The sequence below is a fragment of the Octopus bimaculoides genome, chromosome 2 (genome assembly GCF_001194135.2).
Source record: "Octopus bimaculoides isolate UCB-OBI-ISO-001 chromosome 2, ASM119413v2, whole genome shotgun sequence".
Lineage (NCBI taxonomy): Eukaryota > Metazoa > Mollusca > Cephalopoda > Octopoda > Octopodidae > Octopus > Octopus bimaculoides.
This window is the reverse complement of record NC_068982.1, coordinates 128,754,704-128,775,472: the sequence shown is the minus strand read 5'-3', so window position 1 is coordinate 128,775,472 and position 20,769 is coordinate 128,754,704. Positions and strand designations below refer to the sequence as shown.

Genomic DNA, 20,769 nt, shown 5'->3' with positions numbered 1-20,769 from the left:
TAATTTATAGGTATGTCATATAATTAATTACATTATATTTATTTACAGCTGCTCCATCCAGTCCACTTGGTCCACTTAATGTCACTAATATTCAAAAGACATCTGTGGATCTTGATTGGAAGCCTCCAAAAGACACTGGTGGTTCACCAATTACCAGTTACATTGTTGAAAAGAAAGACAAATATGGCCGATGGACTATTGTTGATGAAGTTGAGGGAAATATTACCAAGCTTCATGTGCCAAGACTGACTGAGAACACAGAATATTTCTTCAGAGTTACTGCTGTTAACAAAATTGGAAAAAGTCCTCCTTTGGAAAGTGAGGCAGTTACTCCCAAGAGTCCATACTGTAAGTTTCAAAATGTTTTGAATTTATAAGTCTATTTTGTAACATAATGAATCAAAGACATCAATATTTATCATTTGTAGCATTGCTTTAATATCAATTTTCCATGTTAACATCACTTTGAATGGTTGTTCAATATAGTAAACTGCAATTTTACTTCGTCCTGAATTATCTGGTCTATGTAATAGAGGCCCAAATCCCTCAAGTTTAACTTCCCACGTCTTTCCCTGTCTTTTATTAATTTTTCCTGATTCTAGTGTATTCTAATGTCTGTTCACAGCAGTTTTTTGTCTCTCAGCAAATACTATCCATCAGAGGTTTATACCTTATAGTTACTCCTTTCCACAATAACTAATATCTTTAATGCTAACAGTAAATGAATGTTGCATAGCCCAGAAATCATAATCAATGTATTCCTCTCCAGTCTTCTCAAAGATTCTTTATTTAATGCACATGTCTCTCTATATTGATGCATCCTACACTTTTAACACATTTTTGTACATTCTGTTCTCTTACTGAAAAAAAGCATTTTGTAAAAAGCATTTTGTCACCAACAAAAGCTTTTCTAACACTTTACCAATTTTTAATTTCACTCAATCAATTCCAGTAATGAGTATATTAACTAGTAAACAAAACGATATACAGTTCCTAGTTAGGCATAGAAACAGATTATGGATTTCATTTCATGTGTGCTCTTGCTTTGATATACTCTTGTATAACTGGGGCAGCCAATTTTCTAGTTTGTTGTTAGTTTTTAACAGATTCTGCAATGACAGCTTGGTCCTCAACATATAAAGTACTGAATAATACTAAACTCTCTAATAAATGCTTGAACTGAGGCCTAATGTTGACATTTATTCTATCAATATATAGCTTGAGTTGCACTCAAAAGCTGCACTAAACTACTTTTAATTTTCTTTTTCCTATCACACTATGAAACAAAAATCTTGATAAATAAAACTTAAAACTTGAAAAATAATACCTAACTTTAATCAATAAAGCCTAGTGATATGATCTATGGAAGTTGGGATATATGAAAAGTTATTTTGTGAGTGATGATGGTGTTGGTAGGGGTGATGGTAGTAGCACTATAATGTAGATGACATCGCCTCAGATGTAAATGCTTTCAACTTGATGGAAAATTTATATGGAATCCAAATTTATCATTAATAATTCTCCTCAGTTTAAATATACCTTTTGCCGGACTGAAATTTAGGCTGTTTAGCTCCATATTATTATTAAAAGATGACCTGATAAACTTTTAATAATGTGAAAGGGTAAAACATCTTCAGATTCTTGACAGACATTCTTTTTGTATTGTTTTTTCAGCTGTTCCATCAGCTCCTATTGGACCTTTGGAAATAAGCAATGTCACTATAAACTCTGCTGATCTTGAATGGAAGAAACCTAAAAGTGATGGTGGTCTTCCTATCACAGGTTATATTATTGAAAACAGGACAGCAACCAGATCAACATGGGGAAAATGTGGCAATGTTGATGGTAAAACATTAACTTTCACTGCAACTGGTTTGCTGGAAGATACAGAATACATTTTCCGTGTTAGTGCTGTAAATGATGAAGGTGTCGGAGCTCCTCTTGAAGCTACTGATACAACCAAACCAACTAGAAAAATTGGTAAGACAGATTTAATGTTCTTCTTTATTCCTATTTAAAACATTGACTAACAGCACCATTTCCCTGCAATAATTCTTATTCCTATTAGTTTTTGCCTATAATGCCAGTCAATCAGGCATGGTGATTTAAAAGTATCATTTAATCTGAACATTCCTCCACTCTCGGACTGGTTGGTGTTAGGAAGGGCATCCCTACACCCTCAGAGTGGTTGGCATTAGGAAGGGCATCCAGCTGTAGAAACTCTGCCAGATCAGATTGGAGCCTGGTGTGGCCACCTGGTCCACCAGTCCTCAGTCAAATCGTCCAACCCATGCTAGCATGGAAAGCAGACGTTAAACGACAATGATGATGGTGATGTTGATGATTCCAGACATTGATTATAGAAACACATTACGATGGTACCTATGATTCTGGAACTTTGCTAGACAATACTGGTTATGATTGGGATTTTTTCAGTTTTTCGATTTTTAACGATATTTCATGCAGTATTGTGTACAGTATTTATGAAAAACAATATGGGTGAAAAATTGAAACAAAAATAATGTGAACATGTTATAACTTATATGCAAGCATATGCAGTAAATACTGATATTTTCAAAATGTTGAATATCTTCAAAATAAGTTGGCATAAAAAAGATTCCAAATTTTAACAAAGAGTGGATTACCATTAAATAATTGAAGTTATACCCTTTTAGTTTAATCAGATTACAATATTGGTCTTAGAGATGCAATAGTAATTCCTTATATAGATATCTGATAATGATGTGGTTTGTTAATTATAATAATGCATGTGTTTTTTGTAATATCAGAGCCTCCTGGTCCACCAATCAAGTTTACTGTTGACAAAGTTGGTGCAGATTTTGCTACTCTGCAATGGAAGGCACCAAAAGTTGATGGAGGTTCCAAGGTTACAGCTTACCACTTGAAAAAGAAAATAAAGGCAACTGGTGATTGGGAGAAAGTGGCCACCACTAGTGAATTTGAATTGACCTACAAAGTTAAAGGCCTCAAGGAAAATGTTGAGCATTACTTCTCTGTATGTGCTGAAAATAGTGCTGGTGTTGGTCCAGCGGCAGAAACAGAGAAAGTAGTACCAAAAAGAGAACCAAGTAAGTAATCTTTGATTGTACATTTTGAGACCCCTATATCAAATTAAATATGGACATATCACATATATCAATAAATTGCCATTTAATAACAATAATAATAATATATAACAGTACTTGTTGATGCTCAAGATATTGCTATGCTACTGCTAAGCATTTTATAGATTTAATTATTTCATTTAATTCAACTCACTTAAAGCAATTATAGTTTTCATTCATATGTGATACATGTATCACCCTAATTTTTGTAAACATAATTTTAACATTGTGTCTTTAATTCATACTTGCTCTGAAACAACTTACTTCAGATTTCTCTGTTTTTCACATGAGTATCATAAAGACTCTCATCAACTTTCTTTGACTCTCTTTTTATTCATGTGTGTGAGTATGTATATAAACATACGTACATACATACTGAAAGACAGACAGATAGAAAGATAAATAGACACAGACACATGTATGTGTTGGCTCAGAGGAAGCTATAAGATGTTGCACGAACACTTAGTTCTGAATGTATGCTTCTTATTGTAGAAATAGCTGTAAGCTAATGAAATTAATTACATAATTTTTGTTCTTTTGTTATTCATTAATTGACATTTATAAATATGTATATTTATGCATATATGTATTATGCATGTGCATATGTGTGTGTGTGTGTTTAGTTATTTATATGCATATAGCCTTAAAATATTTGTCTAACCTTCATAATCTTAAATTTCATCCAAAGCTTTTTTTGCATACCAAATATGGTATGTTCATCAATACTATAGCCAGTTTTCGCCTGATTTTCTTGTAACTTAGGAAATAATTAATTCTGGATTTTATAATCATTATTTTATTTATATTTTTGTAGCTGCCCCTGGCAAACCTGTGGGACCTATTGATGTCATTGATGTCCAACGAGATAACATCACAATTCAGTGGAAAATGCCTGAAGATGATGGTGGTTCTCCCATCACTGGCTACATAGTAGAAAGGAAGGAACCAGCTCAAATGAAATGGCAACGAGTTGAAAAAGTGGATGAAAGTACTACAAAATTACGTTGCCCATACCTTACTGAGAAAACAGAATATCTGTTTAGAGTAATTGCTGTCAATAAGATTGGCCAAAGTGAACCTTTAGAAACCAAAGATACTACTCTTGCAAGAAGTCCATTTGGTTAGTAACCTTGTAACTTGTAATTAAAATATCATACACTGCATTTCATATAAGCTTGTTCACTGCAATACAAGGGGAGATAGACAGGGTAATAGATAGCATCAAAGAAAGCAGAGGTTGTTTTGCATCTATGGTCAGAGCAGCTAACTCAGAAAAGGCTACACTTCACCTAAATGATGGAGTGAAGGAACAAGTCAACTCTGTAACAATAGCGACCTTGTTTGCATGGAGAAGCTGTTCCAGTATTTTACAGCAAACCAGGATTTTTACAGTTCTCTTAGTCTGCATTGCTCTGTAATTTGAACTGTTACTCTGATTATTAGATACATATGCTCATCGTTGTATTTTATAGTTGATAGATAATGGGTCTGTTAAACTCAGGTATCCATCCCTCAGTTGAATTCTTTAGGCACTAGTGATTTTCACTAGTCACTACAATAAAAGTAGATACATAATTCAATAAATACAATAATTGATCAACTGACAGCTTAAGTCAAACACTGCAATTTTAGACAAAATTTGAATGTTGCTTTCATGCCACTAATTGATTTAGTTTAAGTCAGCTGTTTCTTTTCTTTTTTAATACAATGAATCCAGAATCCTGACCTATCATATGGTTTTTACATAATCATTTGTTCCAATAATTATAGTTGTGATAAATCTATAATAATATTCAGGGTTTATGGCCAGTGACCTACCTCACCTGATTGAATTGTCTCTAACACTAATATTTGATGTAGCAATAACAAATATTTAACAAGGTTTCTCCTAAGGAGAATATTTCTAATACATTAAAATACAATTCTATTTGTACATTCCCATCAGAAAACTTTTACATCAGATGTCATTTGACATCAGGACATTACATATAATTTGATATGTTATTTTGCATCATATGACTGTAAATCTTCTTGGAAATGATTAGACAGATATTAATGGCCATTAGCTTAAGATATTCACTGTCTCATATTCCATCTTGAGAATGAGCCTTTTGGTGTATTTTAAAGGTACTTCAGAGGATTGCATTAGATTTGTAGGATATTGTCTTAAGAGAATTATTTGGTTTTCTAGTTTTACAGCTCATTTACAAATACAAGTGTTGTAAAATTTCAGTTTGTCTAAAATATGATTATAAATTTTACAGCGCTGTAAACATATCACATGTGTATACACTTAAACACACACAAATGACATAATAATGTGATTTAACAATTTGTATAGTAAACTATATAATCATATGAATATATATATTTCAGATGTTCCTTCAAAACCAAGAGGACCTCTTGAGGTAACTGATGTTACATCAAACTCTGCTGATCTTCGATGGAAACCTTCAGAAAGTGATGGCGGAACACCAATTACTAGCTATATCATTGAGTATAAACAAGCTTCACGATCATCTTGGTCTAAAACTGGCAGTGTTGATGGTAAATCTACAACATTTACAGTGCCTGATCTATCAGCAGGAACAGAATATCAGTTTAGAGTGATAGCAGTCAATGCAGAAGGTAAAAGCGAGCCATTGGAGGCTGCTGATACAACCATTATTAAAAAGAAAATTGGTAACTATTTTTTTCCACACTATGTTTTCGTATTTGTCTTATTTTTTTCTTACAATCTAAAATTCAAATAAATGATTAGCCCTTTAGCATTCAGATTACTTTAACAAATGTAATGCTTATTTATTCACATAGTTCTAAATTAATCATGTATTATCTTGTAACTTTTAGGTTTCAATGATATGATTGCTTAGTTTTAGAGTAGAAGTTGTAGAGTAGGCGTGAGAAGCCAGATCTCTTTGTTTGACCATAAAGCATATACAATATTTGGGCTTGATATGGTCAGTTCAAATGCTAAAGGGTTAAACAACATGACTAATTTCTTCAATGTTTTACAACAGAAGTATTTTTGCAATATTTTTGACATTTTATGTGCATTTGCTTTTCAGCCCGACCAGGACCACCGATTAATTTGAAACCAACTAAAACGGGTGAAGATTTCATTGAACTTGAGTGGCAACCACCTAAGAATGATGGTGGATCAAAGATCACCCAATATATTCTTAAAAAGAAACACAAAGCTAGTGACAAATGGGAAGATGTTGCCAAAATTGATGAATATGACAGGAAGTATAAACTGAAAAATGCTGAACCTGATACTGATTACTATTTTGCTGTTTTTGCTGAAAATGAAGCTGGAATAAGCGATTCATGTGAATCGAAAAAGATCACTCTTGTGAAAAAGCCAAGTAAGTTTCATATACAATTGTACTAATGTTGTGGAGAGATTCACCTTACAATAACAGATGTATTATTAAATAAAAATAAGTTTATACTTTGATTTAGTGTAGAATTGAGCCTCTAACTTTTTCATTCTGTTGGTGTTTTTGATACACTCAGAGCATTTTTTAGATTTTAGTGTAGTCAGATGGATTTTCATTTGTGTAAAATGATCTCAAACTCTTTAGGTGCCCCAATTGCTTGTTGACTTGATGTGATGCTCAGGATAGATGCTATCATACTAGTTGTTATTGATTTAAGAATGATATTTCCTATTGCTCCTTGACAAATAGATTTATTTAGGAACTAGATCATAGAAAATATTTTTAGGATTTTCTAAGATAAATGTTGTAATTTATTAAAAGTAAAATAATTATGTAAAGTTAATATTTCACTCTATGTTATCTTTTGATATACATTCTGTAACTGTGTGGAGGCCCATTGTATGTGTGTGTGTGTGTGCATGTGCGTGTATGTGTATGCACACTCATGAGTGTGCTTTTGTGTTTGTCTCCATCTCACCACTTGGCAACTAGTGTTGGTTTATTTGCATCCCCATAATGTAGCAGTTCAGCAAATGAGACTAATAGAATAAGTATCAGACTTTAAAAATATGGGCTGGGTTTGATTTGTTTGACTAAGCCCTTCATGCTGGTACCCCAGCATGGCCACAATCTTGAAACAAGTAAAATATGCAAAATAGAATATTTGAATTTAATCATAATCTCTTGATTATGATATTTCAAGAAAAATATTTCTAAATTTAAACAGCAATTTTATAAAAGACAAACTTCAGTTTGGTTTTATAAAACAAATTTTCTCTATTATTTAAACTTGATAAAAGCAAAATATTTTCTTCAAGTCCTTTGTCCCCATATTTTAGAACTCCCAGTAAGGACTGAAATCATAACCTCATATTAACTATCAAATAAAGCTAACTTTAGGGTAACACCCCCACCCCTTTAATTATCAGATATCATAAGAAGTATGTCTTGATAATAAGAAAATATTAATTGAAATAGTTAATAATAAATCATTATTTACTATGAAAATTATTTTATATTTTATGCATATTTAAAAAGGAAGTGATACTATAGATACTATATGTTATTTATCCTTTTTGTTTCAGAAGTCCCATCAATGTGTGTTGGTCCCATTGAAGTTACAGATGTCAAACGTGATGCCATATCTATCAAATGGAAAGAACCTGAAAATGATGGTGGTTCACCAATTACAGGCTATATCATTGAATATAGAGAAGAATCTATAACAAATTGGACAAAGGCTGGCAAAGTCAATGACTCCACTTTAACCTACACTGCAACCCATCTTACTGAGAAAACCAAATATCATTTCAGAGTGATTGCTGTTAACAAAGTTGGCCAAAGTCCTCCTTTGGAAACAAAGGAAGCAACCTTAGTTAAAAGTCCTTTTGGTGAGTTGATATTCATAACATATTTTTGAGCATTTTTATAAGTCTAAATTGCTTTCTGTGTTTTCCATTTCTTTATAATTTATTGTTTTGGCAGATATTATTATTATCGTTTATTTTAAAATAAATTGATTTTATTCAATAAAATTAGAAAATATAATCTATTTTTATGATAGTTTAAGTAGTTTTGTTGAATAAATTTGGCAAGTATTATTTATCTATTTATATATTAAATTAGATAATTTTATTCAATAAGAATGGCAAATACTTTTATGATAAATTAAATAGTTTTGTTCAATAAAATTATTATTATGAATATAAATTTTATGTTTCTGGTTTAATAGAGATAAAACTAAATTTATCAACATTTGATTTTAATTAGTTGTCTATCACAATGATTAATGTACTTTTGTATGTTTAAGTATTTGAATAAACTGAATAAAGAAAATTAATTTTTAATATTGGAAGATACTGATGACATTTCAATATATTTAATTTCTGTTCTGTTTCAAAGATTGCCCATCAATTCCAATTGGTCCTCTTGAGATCAAAAATGTCACCACAAATTCTGCTGATCTTGAATGGAAGCCACCCAAAGAGGATGGTGGTACACCTATTACAAGTTACATTATTGAGATTAAACCTTCATATTGCACTGGATGGAAAAAACTCAGCAGTGTAAATGGAAAAACAACAACTTATACTGCAATGGCCCTTGAAGAAGGTACTGAGTATTGGTTCAGAGTCATTGCTGTCAATGCAGAAGGACAGAGTCCTCCACTGGAAGCAGATGATGTAACAAAATGTACAGCACGTATAGGTAAAGTATTTGTTTTTGTAAATATGAAATTTGCCTGGTTTGGCAAATGTTTTGATCTAAGATTATGTTTTGAAATACTTCATATAACTTTAACAGTCAATATAATTTATGAAAATAAATATTACATAGTAGCATGCTATTGAGCAAATTAACTGATTCCTTTAGAAAATGTATGTATGTGCACAGGCATGGTTGTGTGTTTAAGTAGTTCATTTCTCAACCACATGATTTTGGGCTCTGTCCCATTGTGTGATACCTTGGCAAAATGTCTTCTAAAGTACCTAATGCCTTGTGAATGAATTTGGTTGTTGGAAACTGAAAGAAGCCTAGTCATGTATGTGTAGTGTACATGTGAGTATGCATGTGTATAAATCATTAGCAAAACGTATTTATTTATTTAAAATTAGATAGAGTAAATTTTGCCAGCATGGACAACGGATTTTAAATGATGATGATGTGATATAATTTGTATCAGTTACTATTAATTGTAATTTGTATTTACAAAGTTAGGAAATAAACAAAACTAATATGAAATATTTTTTGTTTCATTTAATAGGACCACCAGGTCCGCCAGTTAATTTGGAGGTTGTCGAAGTTGGAAAAGACTTTGCTTCAATCACCTGGTCACCACCAAAACAGAATGGAGGTTCTCCTGTAACACATTACCACATTTTCAAAAGAATTAAAAGAACTGGAGATTTGGTGAAAGTTGAAACAGTTGATGCTTTTGACACAAAAGCCAAAATACCTAAACTGCAAGAGAATGTTGAACATTTCTTTGCAGTCTCTGCTGAGAACAAAGCTGGTATTGGTAAAGAAGCAATCACAGACAAAGCAGTTATTCCTAAGGCTGCCGCAAGTATGTATACATTCAGTAAAACATGCATGTGCTCACACACACACACACACACACACACACACACACACTCTCTCTCTCTCTCTCTCTTCTCCTTTCACATAACCACACACACACACACACACACACACACACTTATCTTAGTGAAAGGTAAATAGTTTAGTAATTAATTTTAGGGAGAAAGGAAAATGATCCTGCCTAAAATATCTGGAAATTACTCTTTTGTGAGCCTAAATGAGCAGATATCATTGGATGGTATCAATGCTGCTTAGTATTGTGGGACAGAACCATCATTTTGGAAGTTATTGAAATCATTGTCATCTCTTCATTTCTAATATAACTTATATTAAGTATTATGTATAAAGAGTGTTGGTCTCTTTACTTTTTTGCTATCCACATTCTGTCATATCTGCTATCCATCAAGACTAACCTACTATAACAGAAAGGTAGTCAGAAGTTATGCTTGTCTTGAGCAATTTATAGTGTTTACTTACACTTTTAAAATTAATCAGAAACAAATTTTTAGATTAACAATTAATATCTTTCTAGTCTAATGAATTAATTTCAAATGGTGTATGATAAAATAGACATTCAAGTCAAATATGTAAATTTATTTTATATTATATTCACAAGAAAGATTGTATTACATTTAATTTGGTCTTTACTTTTAGCTGTACCTTCACCACCTCTTGGACCTATTGAAGTCACTGATGTTCAGCGAAACTCTATCAGCATCAGATGGAAAGCCCCCAAAAGTGATGGCAATTCACCTATCACAGGCTATATAATTGAAAAACGCCCAGCAAACAGTACTGTATGGACATCAGTAGATAAAGTTGATGAGATAACTTTTGACTTGTGTTGCAAAAAACTAACTGAAAAGACTGAATACTTCTTCCGGGTATTTGCTGTAAACAGTGTTGGACAAAGTGAGCCATTAGAAACAAAAGAAGCAACTCTTGCAAAGAGTCCATTTGGTAAATAACTATAATTGTTTATCTCATTATTTTAGACCATAAGCAAAGAAATTATATTTATTTTATTTCCTAGTTTCTGCTTTAGCTATGTTAAGTATTATTTACCTCACTCTCACAAAATTCTGATACATACACTACATTATTACTATGATGTTAGAAATAATTCATGGTTTGTATCTCCTCTTATATTATTTATACACCCTGGAGTTAGACACCTGGTAACCACCAGAGAGCAGACCAATCAAAACATTGTGAAAATGTAAATATTAAAAAAAAGTAAAAGTTCTAGCTTTGAAGATGTGGTTACAAGTATCAAAAAGTATATTATTATTATTATTATTATTATGATTATTATTATAATTATTATGATTATTATTATAATAATTATTATTATTATTGTTGTTATGTGAGAGAACAGTGCATGCTATCAAAGTGACACTGAGGTAAAATATACGAAACCCAGTCTACCTATCATGACTACCTGTCTGATAATGGTACACCAGGCACATCCAGCACAACATTATCTGTGCAGCATGGTGATCTCACATCAAAATAAACAGTGGATGACCTTGCAGGTAGGGCCCAGTTAGAATTTTCTTCAGGCTGAGTAGCCCATCCTGCTCAAAAGGTCCCTCAATAAAGGTTGTTTAGGGAATTTGAACAAAACACCCATCTTTCCTGAGGTAAATATTTTTCAAACTCCAAAGAATTTCTCTCAACACATGGCTATGATGCTCCCCCACTACTTCTGCTCATGATCAGAGATGCACATATCATCAGCCACTAAGGGACATACTCAACTGGTTATGGTCAACAACTGACAAGGAAGTCTGGTATTGAGCAAAATATTTGCTGTAGACCATCTTTTATACCAAGACATTATTTTTATTATTATGTTCAATTGTGTAAATTGAAGAGCTTATATACCTTATTGTATTTTTCTTATATTTTGTTATATTTTTGAAACATATATCACATTTGTTAGCATATTCACAATTGAATCCACACGTTTTAGTTCTCTTTTATAGTTAATTGTATCTAATTCTTTTATCATACTTTTAATGGCTGGTCACTGAGACTATTTCTCTGTATTCTTTTTATATATTCTCTTCATAAATAACATCTCATTTACTGTTCTTGTAGTTTAGTTGTATATATCTATTCACATATTGTAGGGAACTTTTCACATCAATTTTTAATAAATTGGTTCTTTTGATTGATATGTCTCATTCAAATATAATTCTTGATTCTTTAGATGTTCCATCTGCACCAATTGGTCCTCTGGAAATCAGTAACGTCACTGAAAGCACTGCTGACTTAGAATGGAAAGTTCCTAAATCTGATGGTGGCACTCCCATTATTAACTATATCATTGAAAGTAAAACACTAACAAGAACTTCATGGTCAAAATGTGGTACTGTAGATGGCAAAACATTGACATTTACAGCAACTAAACTTTTAGAAGGAACAGAATATCTTTTCCGTGTCACTGCAGTGAATGCTGAAGGTCAAGGCCCCTATTTAGAAGCAACTGATACTACAAAACCCACAAAGAAAATCCGTAAGATCCAAATTATTTTCATTTTATTCATAATGATATTTCATATAAAGCATTTTTAAAAAATATCTTTTATGGTTAATTCTTTGATTGATATTTTAGCTTCTACATTAGGATAGTTATTCATTTGCTTATGATAGTACTTTTATCTGTTTTATAGAACCTCCCAGTGCACCTGTTAACTTCCATGCTGACAAAATCGGACAAGACTTTGTCACCCTGCAATGGAAAGCACCAAAAGATGATGGTGGATCTAAAGTTACAGGTTATCACTTGAAAAAGAAAATACGTTCTACTGGTGACTGGGAAGATGTTGCATCTCTTAAGGAAACTGATTTCACATACAAGATTAAAGGTCTCAAGGAAAATGTTGATCATTATTTCTCTGTGTGTGCTGAAAATAGTGCCGGTGTTGGCCCAACTGCAGAAACCAAGAAAATTGTGCCACAAAGAGAACCAAGTATGTTGCATTTTATTTATTTTAATCGGTTGAAATAAAATCATAAAATTTCAATTATTAGTTGCAAACAATATTGTAGATGAGTAATAAGAGGAGATAAAAACCATAAATTTCATCTGATGATGTAAATGATTTTCTTGCACATTGAAAATGAAGAGCTAGTGAGAGCAGTTATAAATTTAATAGCTAAAGTTTTGCAACTAGTTAAATAAATACAAAAATAATACAAAAATATTATGTCTATGGTTATATTCAAAACAAGCCACAAATTCTATGCCATGTGTTCCAAGTTCTAAACTTACTCTATTACTCAAATTAAAGCTTCAGTAAAATATATTGATACTCATCATAACAGGCTGGCATTTGGTGTCATGGAAAGTGTGAACATAACTGAAGCTTCAAGCAACAAATAATTGTACTTACTCAAGTAATAACTGCTATGATATTAAGAGATAATATTTGCATAATTTCATAAATCATTTTCTTTTCCATTTTAGCTGTACCAGGAAAATGTCAAGGCCCTATTGAAGTCACTGACGTTCAAAGGGATTCTATTAGCATTAAATGGAAGGAACCTGAAGACAATGGTGGTTCTCCCATTACTGGTTACATTATTGAACAACGAGAAAATTCAAGCACAGTCTGGACTAAAGCTGGAAAAGTTGATCAGTTTACTACTGCACTTTGTTGCAAGTATCTGACTGAGAAAACTGAATATCATTTCCGAGTTTTTGCTGTTAATAAAATTGGAAAGAGTGAACCACTTGTAACCAAAGATGCTACATTGGCTCGAAGTCCATTTGGTATGTGCATCTTTTTTGTTAAGTTAATCCTTTGTCTGTACTGTATTATGAAAATAATATCACTTGTTTATTAACATAAAAAAATACATAAAATATTTAAAACTTAGATATCTAAAACCTAAACAGTTTAAATATAATGATATTTGTTAAATTCTGTTTTATCTTGGTAGGGTTAGTATGCTAGTAATAAACATTTCGATTCTTTTTCACTTAATGGCATATTGAGCCTCTTGAGATACATGTCTCAATACATGAGTTCATATCAAGAATCTTGCAAACCAAATACAAAACAACATAAAATATTGTTTAATATAATATTTTTACTTACTGTTTAGGAAGTCTTAATCCTTACTTTTAGCATTTAACTATTTTCTTTAATGATGTAACATTTTAAACTTCTTTTGTGAATTTCTTTATTTAACTTTTCATACATAAGATTAATTTATCATATTATTTTGATAAAGTAACTAATTATAGTTTATGTTTGTCATTTTTAGACGTTCCTTCTAAACCAAAAGGACCTTTGGAAATCAGCAATGTTACACATGATTCTGCTGATTTAGAATGGAAACCATCTGAAAGTGATGGTGGTACTCCAATCACCAATTACATCATTGAATTTAGGCCAACTGATAGCAAAACATGGGTCAAATGTGGTACTGTAGGCCCTGATGTAACAAAATATACTGCTTCAGATCTAATTGAGAATACTGAATATTTGTTCCGAGTTGTTGCAGTAAATGCTGAAGGACGCAGTGAGCCTTTAGAAGCTAAAGATGTCACGATACCTCGGAAGAAGATAAGTAAGGGACAAATTTTCTTTTTTTCCTATTGTTAGATGTTAAATCTTCAACAGTTGTTTTAATACATCCACTTATACCATATTGTTGGCAAAAGAGGCTTTCTTTTGCTTTTGTAAATAACTTAATTTTCTTTTTAATTTGTACCAAAATATTTTATATTAAAATGTGATTCTAAGTAATTAAAACTTGCACATTAGTCTTTGTTTCATAGCATATTTTGTAATCAAACTAAAATTGCAAGATATTCACATACCCAATTCAATACTCACTAATATATTTGACATGTTATAAAAACGCTGGAAACATCCTATTTTCTTTATGTGTACTTGTTAAATTCATATATTTTATGCTTAATTTTTTAAATGTAGTAAATGTTTAACAAATTGTTGAGTATTTTTCTGTTATATTTTTTAATTAGATGGACGATTAAACTTAAAATCTCTTTTTTTTTTTCATTGAAAAGGTCCTCCTGGCCCACCAATTGATCTCAAACCTTCTAAAGTTGGTGCTAACTTTGTAGTTTTGAATTGGTCTCCTCCTAAGTCTGATGGAGGATCTCCTATCACAGAATACATCATTAAAAAGAAAGAGAAGAAAGGTGATTGGGAAATTGAAAGCACTGTTTCTGATTATGACACATCATTGAAAGTTAACCGTCTGAAAGAAGAAGTACCATATTATTTCTCTGTCTTTGCAAAGAATAAAGCTGGCATCAGTATACCCTGTGAGATGGCAGAACCTATTATTCTGAAAAAGGAACCAACTCCACCTTCCAAACCTGTTGGACCTATTGAAGTTATTGATGTTCAATGTAACTCTATAACTATCAAATGGAAACCTTCAACTCAGGATGGAGGCTCACCTATTACAGGTTATATTGTTGAGAAGCGAGAAGAGAATAAGACTTATTGGTCCAAAGTAGAGACTGTTGATTCAAACACTACACAGCTTTGCTGTCCAAATTTGAGAGAGAAGACATCCTATCATTTTAGAGTAATTGCAGTGAATAAAATTGGTCAGAGTGAGCCACTAGAAACAGAAGGAGCTACTTTAGCTAAGAGCCCATTTGATGTTCCATCAGCACCTCTGGGACCACTAGAAGTTACAAATGTAACTATGAATACTGCAGATCTTGAGTGGAAACCACCAAAATCTGATGGTGGTTCTAGCATTACTGAGTATCTTATTGAAGTAAAAACTGTCGGCAGATCCACTTGGTCAAAAGCTGGCACTGTGGATGGTAAAACTACTCAATTTACAGTTAAAAAGCTAATTGAAGATACAGAATATTTGTTCCGTGTTATTGCAATAAATGCTGAAGGGAAGAGCCCTCCACTTGAAGCAACAGACATTACTAAGCCAACTAGAAAGCTCTCACCTCCTGGTCCTCCAAGATCAGTTGAACCAACTAAGGTTGGAGAAGATTTTGCTGTAATTGAATGGCATCCACCTAAAAGTGATGGTGGCTCTCCAATTACAAATTATATCCTATTCAAGCGAGAGAAGAAAACAGGTGATTTTACAAAAGTAGTTACCCTGAAAGAATTTGATTCATTTTATAAAATACCAAATCTTAAGGAAAACACAGAGTACTATTTCGCTGTTGCAGCTGAAAATAAAGTTGGCCAAGGTGAAATTGCAGAAACAGCAAAACCAGTTATACCAAAGAAGGCAGCAACAGTACCAGGCAAATGCATTGGACCAATTGCTGTGACAGATGTTCAGCGTAATTCAATTAGCATTAAATGGGAACCTCCAAAGGATGATGGTGGTTCTCCAGTGACTGGCTATACTGTAGAAAAACGAGAAGCTTCAAGCTCCAAGTGGACTAAAGTTAGCAAAGTTGATGAATTAACAACTCAACTAAAGATTGGAAATCTTACAGAAAAAACTGAATACTATTTCAGAGTAACAGCTGAAAACAAAGTTGGAAAAGGACCACCATTAGAGACTAATGATGCCACTCTTGCTAAAAGTCCTTTCAACCCACCTTCTATTCCTATTGGCCCACTTGATGTAGATAATGTCACTCGTAACAGTGCTGACCTTCACTGGAAAGCACCTAAAGATGATGGTGGATCACCAATAACAGGATACATAATTGAACACAAGGTAGCTTCCAGATCCACTTGGACAAAGTGTGGTACAGTTGGTGAAAAAGTAAAAGATTTTACAGTTTCTGGATTATCCGAAGGCACTGAATATATCTTTGGTGTCATTGCTGTCAATGCTGAAGGACAAAGCCAACGTTTAGAAGCTACTGATGTTACTATCCCAACTAGAGTACCAGGTATGTTAATGCTATATTCATTGCAATTAAAAAAAGATTCTTAATAATTACTGAATGCTTGACTATTATACCAAATGGGGATGAAGTTTTCTAGATATTCAATAATAAATATATGCGGGGTTTATCTTATTTCTATAAAAGTATTTGTTGTTTTAAAATTCTTTCTAGTGAAGTCATACTGATTTTCAATAACAACAATAGTTTTATTTGATAAAGTTTATTAAACGCAAAAATACATCATTTATTTATATTTGACTTCTTATTTCAGTTGTTCCAGGACCACCACAGAACTTCAAACATACTAAACTTACAGAAGATTATTGTTTAGTAAGTTGGAATCCACCTGAAAGTGATGGCGGTTCCAAAATAACTGATTATATTATCAAAAAGAAAGAAAAGAAAACTGGAAGCTGGACTGATGTAACAACAGTTAGTGGCTATGAAAATTCTTGTAAGGTGCCTAATTTGAAAGTGGGTGTGGAGTATTACTTCTCTGTCAGTGCTCAGAATAAAGTTGGCATTGGAAAGGCTGCTGAAACACAAAAGCCCATCATCCCACGAAAGGATGCTAGTAAGTCATAAGTTGTTTAATAAGATTGATTTGATTTAATGTTATTTATTTAGAAAATATCTATTTTATTTCTTTTGAAATAACAATCGTATTTGTTTTTTTTTTGTTGTTTTTTTTTTGTGGGGCGGGAGCAATCTTAAATATCACTCAAACATGTTAAAATTATCAAATTTGGATTTCATATACATTTTATATTTATATTTTATTGATTAATATTTCAATATATTTTGATATTTAATTTCTAATTACAAATCAATCTTTCTTTTATATTTTCTAGCTGCTCCATTTAAAGCAACAGGTCCTATTGTGGTTGTTGATGTCCAAAGGAATAGCATTACAATTAAATGGTTGCCACCAAAAGAAGATGGTGGTTCACCTTTGACAGGATATCTTATTGAGAAGCGAGAAGCTTCCAGTAAGGTATGGTCGAAGGTTGATAAAGTTGCTGATTTCATCACTCAGTACTGTGTGAAGGATCTTGAAGAAAAAACAGAATATCATTTTAGAGTAATTGCTATTAATGAAGTTGGACAAAGTGAACCTCTTGAAACTTCTGAAGCTACATTGGCTAAACACAAATATGGTATGAAATTAATGAATTATAAATTAAATTTCAAAGCTACTCATTTACTTGTAATTTTCAATAGATGTTTATCAAATCACCAATATAGAATATAATATTCTCTTAATTTTAAGTGCTTTTAACAAAAACAATATTTCTATCCATTATACCTTTGTATTTTCCTGTAATGTCTTTCATTTGAAATTAAATGTATAATTATCTACTACTTTAATTTGTTGTTTATAAAAATAAATTTTTTTTTATCTCTAAAATAAGCAAAACTACTTCATATGAATGAGAATGTAATTAAAAATTTTTTTCTGTTCATTAGATATTCCATCAAGTCCAAGAGGCCCACTTATTGTTGATAATGTCACTCACAACTCAGCAGACCTTTCTTGGAAACCTCCTGAAAGTGACGGTGGTTCTGACATCATTAGTTATATTATTGAAGTCAGTTCAACTGATCGTCCATCGTGGACAAGATGTGGTGTTGTAGCTCCTGATATAACAAAGTTCACAGCTCAAAATCTGACCGATGGCACTGTGTATCTTTTCCGAGTCAGTGCAATAAACTCAGAAGGAACCAGCAGGCCACTTGTTGCTCTTGATGAAACCAAACCAGTGAAAGATTTGTGTATGTACTTCATTCTTATAATAACATTATATTTTTGTAATATACATGGGAATCTTAATAATGTTTTCTCAACACCAACAAAATTCATTCACCAATAGCTTCCTATAGATTCTTGAATGCAAATCTAGAATTGAAATAATATGTAAGAATGTTTGAAATACATTCGTTACTCATCTCAGTGAAAATATTTGTACTTTATATCTTCAGGAACTAGTGCTCAACTACTCACACTTAAAATAGAATTAGAACAAATTATCATTACTAAGCAGAAAAAACTTTATATTTTGTACATAAAATAAATCATTTTTCATACATATAATACATGTGCTCAATATAAAATAATTAAAAGTATAAAATAATAGTATAGAGTGTAATGGTTGAATGTAAGAAATTTAAGTAATAGCCTATAAAATATTTTAGATTGTTAATTATCTTATATACATAACTCTTACTAAATTTTAATCACATTTGGATGTCATCATTTTAGAATTATTATTTTATTTTCATAGTTTGTAATAAATGATCTTCTATCATAATATTCTGAAATGAGTTATTATGCAGATGATAATTGTCCAGAGTATTGAGTTACTTTTGGGAGTGTGAATTATATTCACATTGTTTCAAACTCCAATTTTCATAAGATGCCTTATTTCGAAACATGTACATTAAATAATTCTGTTACTTTCAAATCTTTATTTACATTTTTGTTTTCTCCTTTTTTTAAATATAGCCCCACCTGGACCTCCTACAAATTTGAAACCTGTGAAAATTGGAACCAACTTTGTAGACTTAGAATGGTTACCACCATTGAGAGATGGTGGTTCTAAGGTTACCAAATATATCATCAAGAAGAAAGAAGATGACAAATGGACTAAAGTGACAACTGTTGAAGCTTTTGATAATTCTTGCAGAGTTAAAGACTTGAAAGATGATACTAAGTGTTATTTTGCAGTTTTTGCTGAAAACAAGATTGGCTTAAGTGAACCCTGTGAAACTAAGCCTGTTAAACCTCAAAAAGAATTACGTAAGAGACTGTTTGTTTCATAAATAACGTTGTTTAATAACTTTTTGTGTCCTGCTTATTTAATCAGTGCTTGGCTGAGAGGTACTGTACTTTAACTGGGCCATTATATTGTTGAAAAATAATAAAACATCTGAAGCTACACATAGTTGTATGAGAATCACTACAAAGGATATGATTCTCCATTTAAAATATTCACTTAAAATATAAACTATTGATTATTTAAAGATCTAATATTCTGAAATGAGTTATTATGCAGATGATAATTGTCCAGAGTATTGAGTTACTTTTGGGAGTGTGAATTATATTCACATTGTTTCAAACTCCAATTTTCATAAGATGCCTTATTTCGAAACATGTACATTCATTCCAAGTGAAACTTGAACTAGAACTTTTGATTCAAACAAAAGATTCTTAGCCACTCTGTCACATGTTCCAGTGTCTTAATATATGCACTAAGTGCTTAGTGGATTGAGAAGTTAACACATAAGATTTAGAAATAAAGTGTCCTTGTTTGAATCCAGTTTGCAAATATATTTGAGATAAGGTACCTTATAATAATTAGAAATCAAAACCTAATGTAAATATTAATATATTCTCAACAGGTGAGATTAATTGTCTGAAAAATTATCCTCTAAATATGGAAGTCTTTCCCAAAAGGCAAAAAGAATCACAAGAATTACTGTCATCTTTATGCTACTTTATTAGCTGAGTTTTATGTTTCATGAGGGCAGTATTTATCATTTAATTAAAACTAAACTTTCCTCTTTAAATATATTTCAGTTGCACCTTCAATACCAATTGGTCCAATTTCTGTCATTGACGTCCAAAGAAATTCAATTACTATTAAATGGAAAGCACCTAAGGATGATGGTGGTTCTCCAATCATTGGTTACTTGGTTGAGAAACAAGAAGCATCTCGTAACAAGTGGTCTAAAGTTGATCGAACCAGTGCTTCAACTACAGAACTCTGTTGCAAGAACCTTATTGAGAAAACTGAATATTATTTCCGTGTCTTTGCTGAAAATGAAATTGGACAGAGTCCTCCATTGGAAACTGAAGGAACAACTCTTGCTAAGAGTCCTTATGGTATGTAAAATAAATTTTGGATCAATGAATTTAGAATTACATTTTGACATATTTGCTGTCCATGAAAATAACTAGATATTTTTTGGTCCTTCAATGATATTACAATATCTGTTATAATTTTATTAAAGAAAATATATTAATTTCTGTAACTATATTATTAAGAGAACTTCTTTAAAAACTCACTAAAGAACCTAAATATTTAAAAGAAGGATAAACCTGTTTTCAGTGCTGGTTATTACAGCAGTAGTTTTCTATTATATCCCTTGGCTGGCCAAAGCCTTGTGAGTGAATTTGGGAGATGGAAACTGAAAGAAACCTCTCATATATATATATATATATATATATATATATATATATATATATATA

The 20,769-nt window shown here is 31.7% G+C and overlaps 1 protein-coding gene across 1 annotated transcript in view; it reads left to right on the top strand.

Moving 5' to 3' along the window:
• Nucleotides 1-20,769, top strand: part of LOC106877301 (titin) — a gene marked incomplete at its 3' end in the record, with an annotated part of 606,785 nt that overhangs the window by 272,706 nt on the left and 313,310 nt on the right. The window contains exons 140-159 of the mRNA XM_052965881.1: nt 49-348; nt 1,675-1,980; nt 2,790-3,089; nt 3,940-4,245; nt 5,502-5,807; nt 6,194-6,493; nt 7,654-7,959; nt 8,471-8,776; nt 9,333-9,635; nt 10,304-10,609; nt 11,865-12,170; nt 12,328-12,627; nt 13,125-13,430; nt 13,928-14,233; nt 14,697-16,523; nt 16,792-17,094; nt 17,372-17,677; nt 17,988-18,293; nt 19,024-19,317; nt 20,098-20,403. Of these exons, the coding sequence (XP_052821841.1) occupies nt 49-348; nt 1,675-1,980; nt 2,790-3,089; nt 3,940-4,245; nt 5,502-5,807; nt 6,194-6,493; nt 7,654-7,959; nt 8,471-8,776; nt 9,333-9,635; nt 10,304-10,609; nt 11,865-12,170; nt 12,328-12,627; nt 13,125-13,430; nt 13,928-14,233; nt 14,697-16,523; nt 16,792-17,094; nt 17,372-17,677; nt 17,988-18,293; nt 19,024-19,317; nt 20,098-20,403 (7,599 nt within the window). The remainder of the gene's footprint in view (nt 1-48; nt 349-1,674; nt 1,981-2,789; nt 3,090-3,939; nt 4,246-5,501; nt 5,808-6,193; nt 6,494-7,653; nt 7,960-8,470; nt 8,777-9,332; nt 9,636-10,303; nt 10,610-11,864; nt 12,171-12,327; nt 12,628-13,124; nt 13,431-13,927; nt 14,234-14,696; nt 16,524-16,791; nt 17,095-17,371; nt 17,678-17,987; nt 18,294-19,023; nt 19,318-20,097; nt 20,404-20,769) is intronic.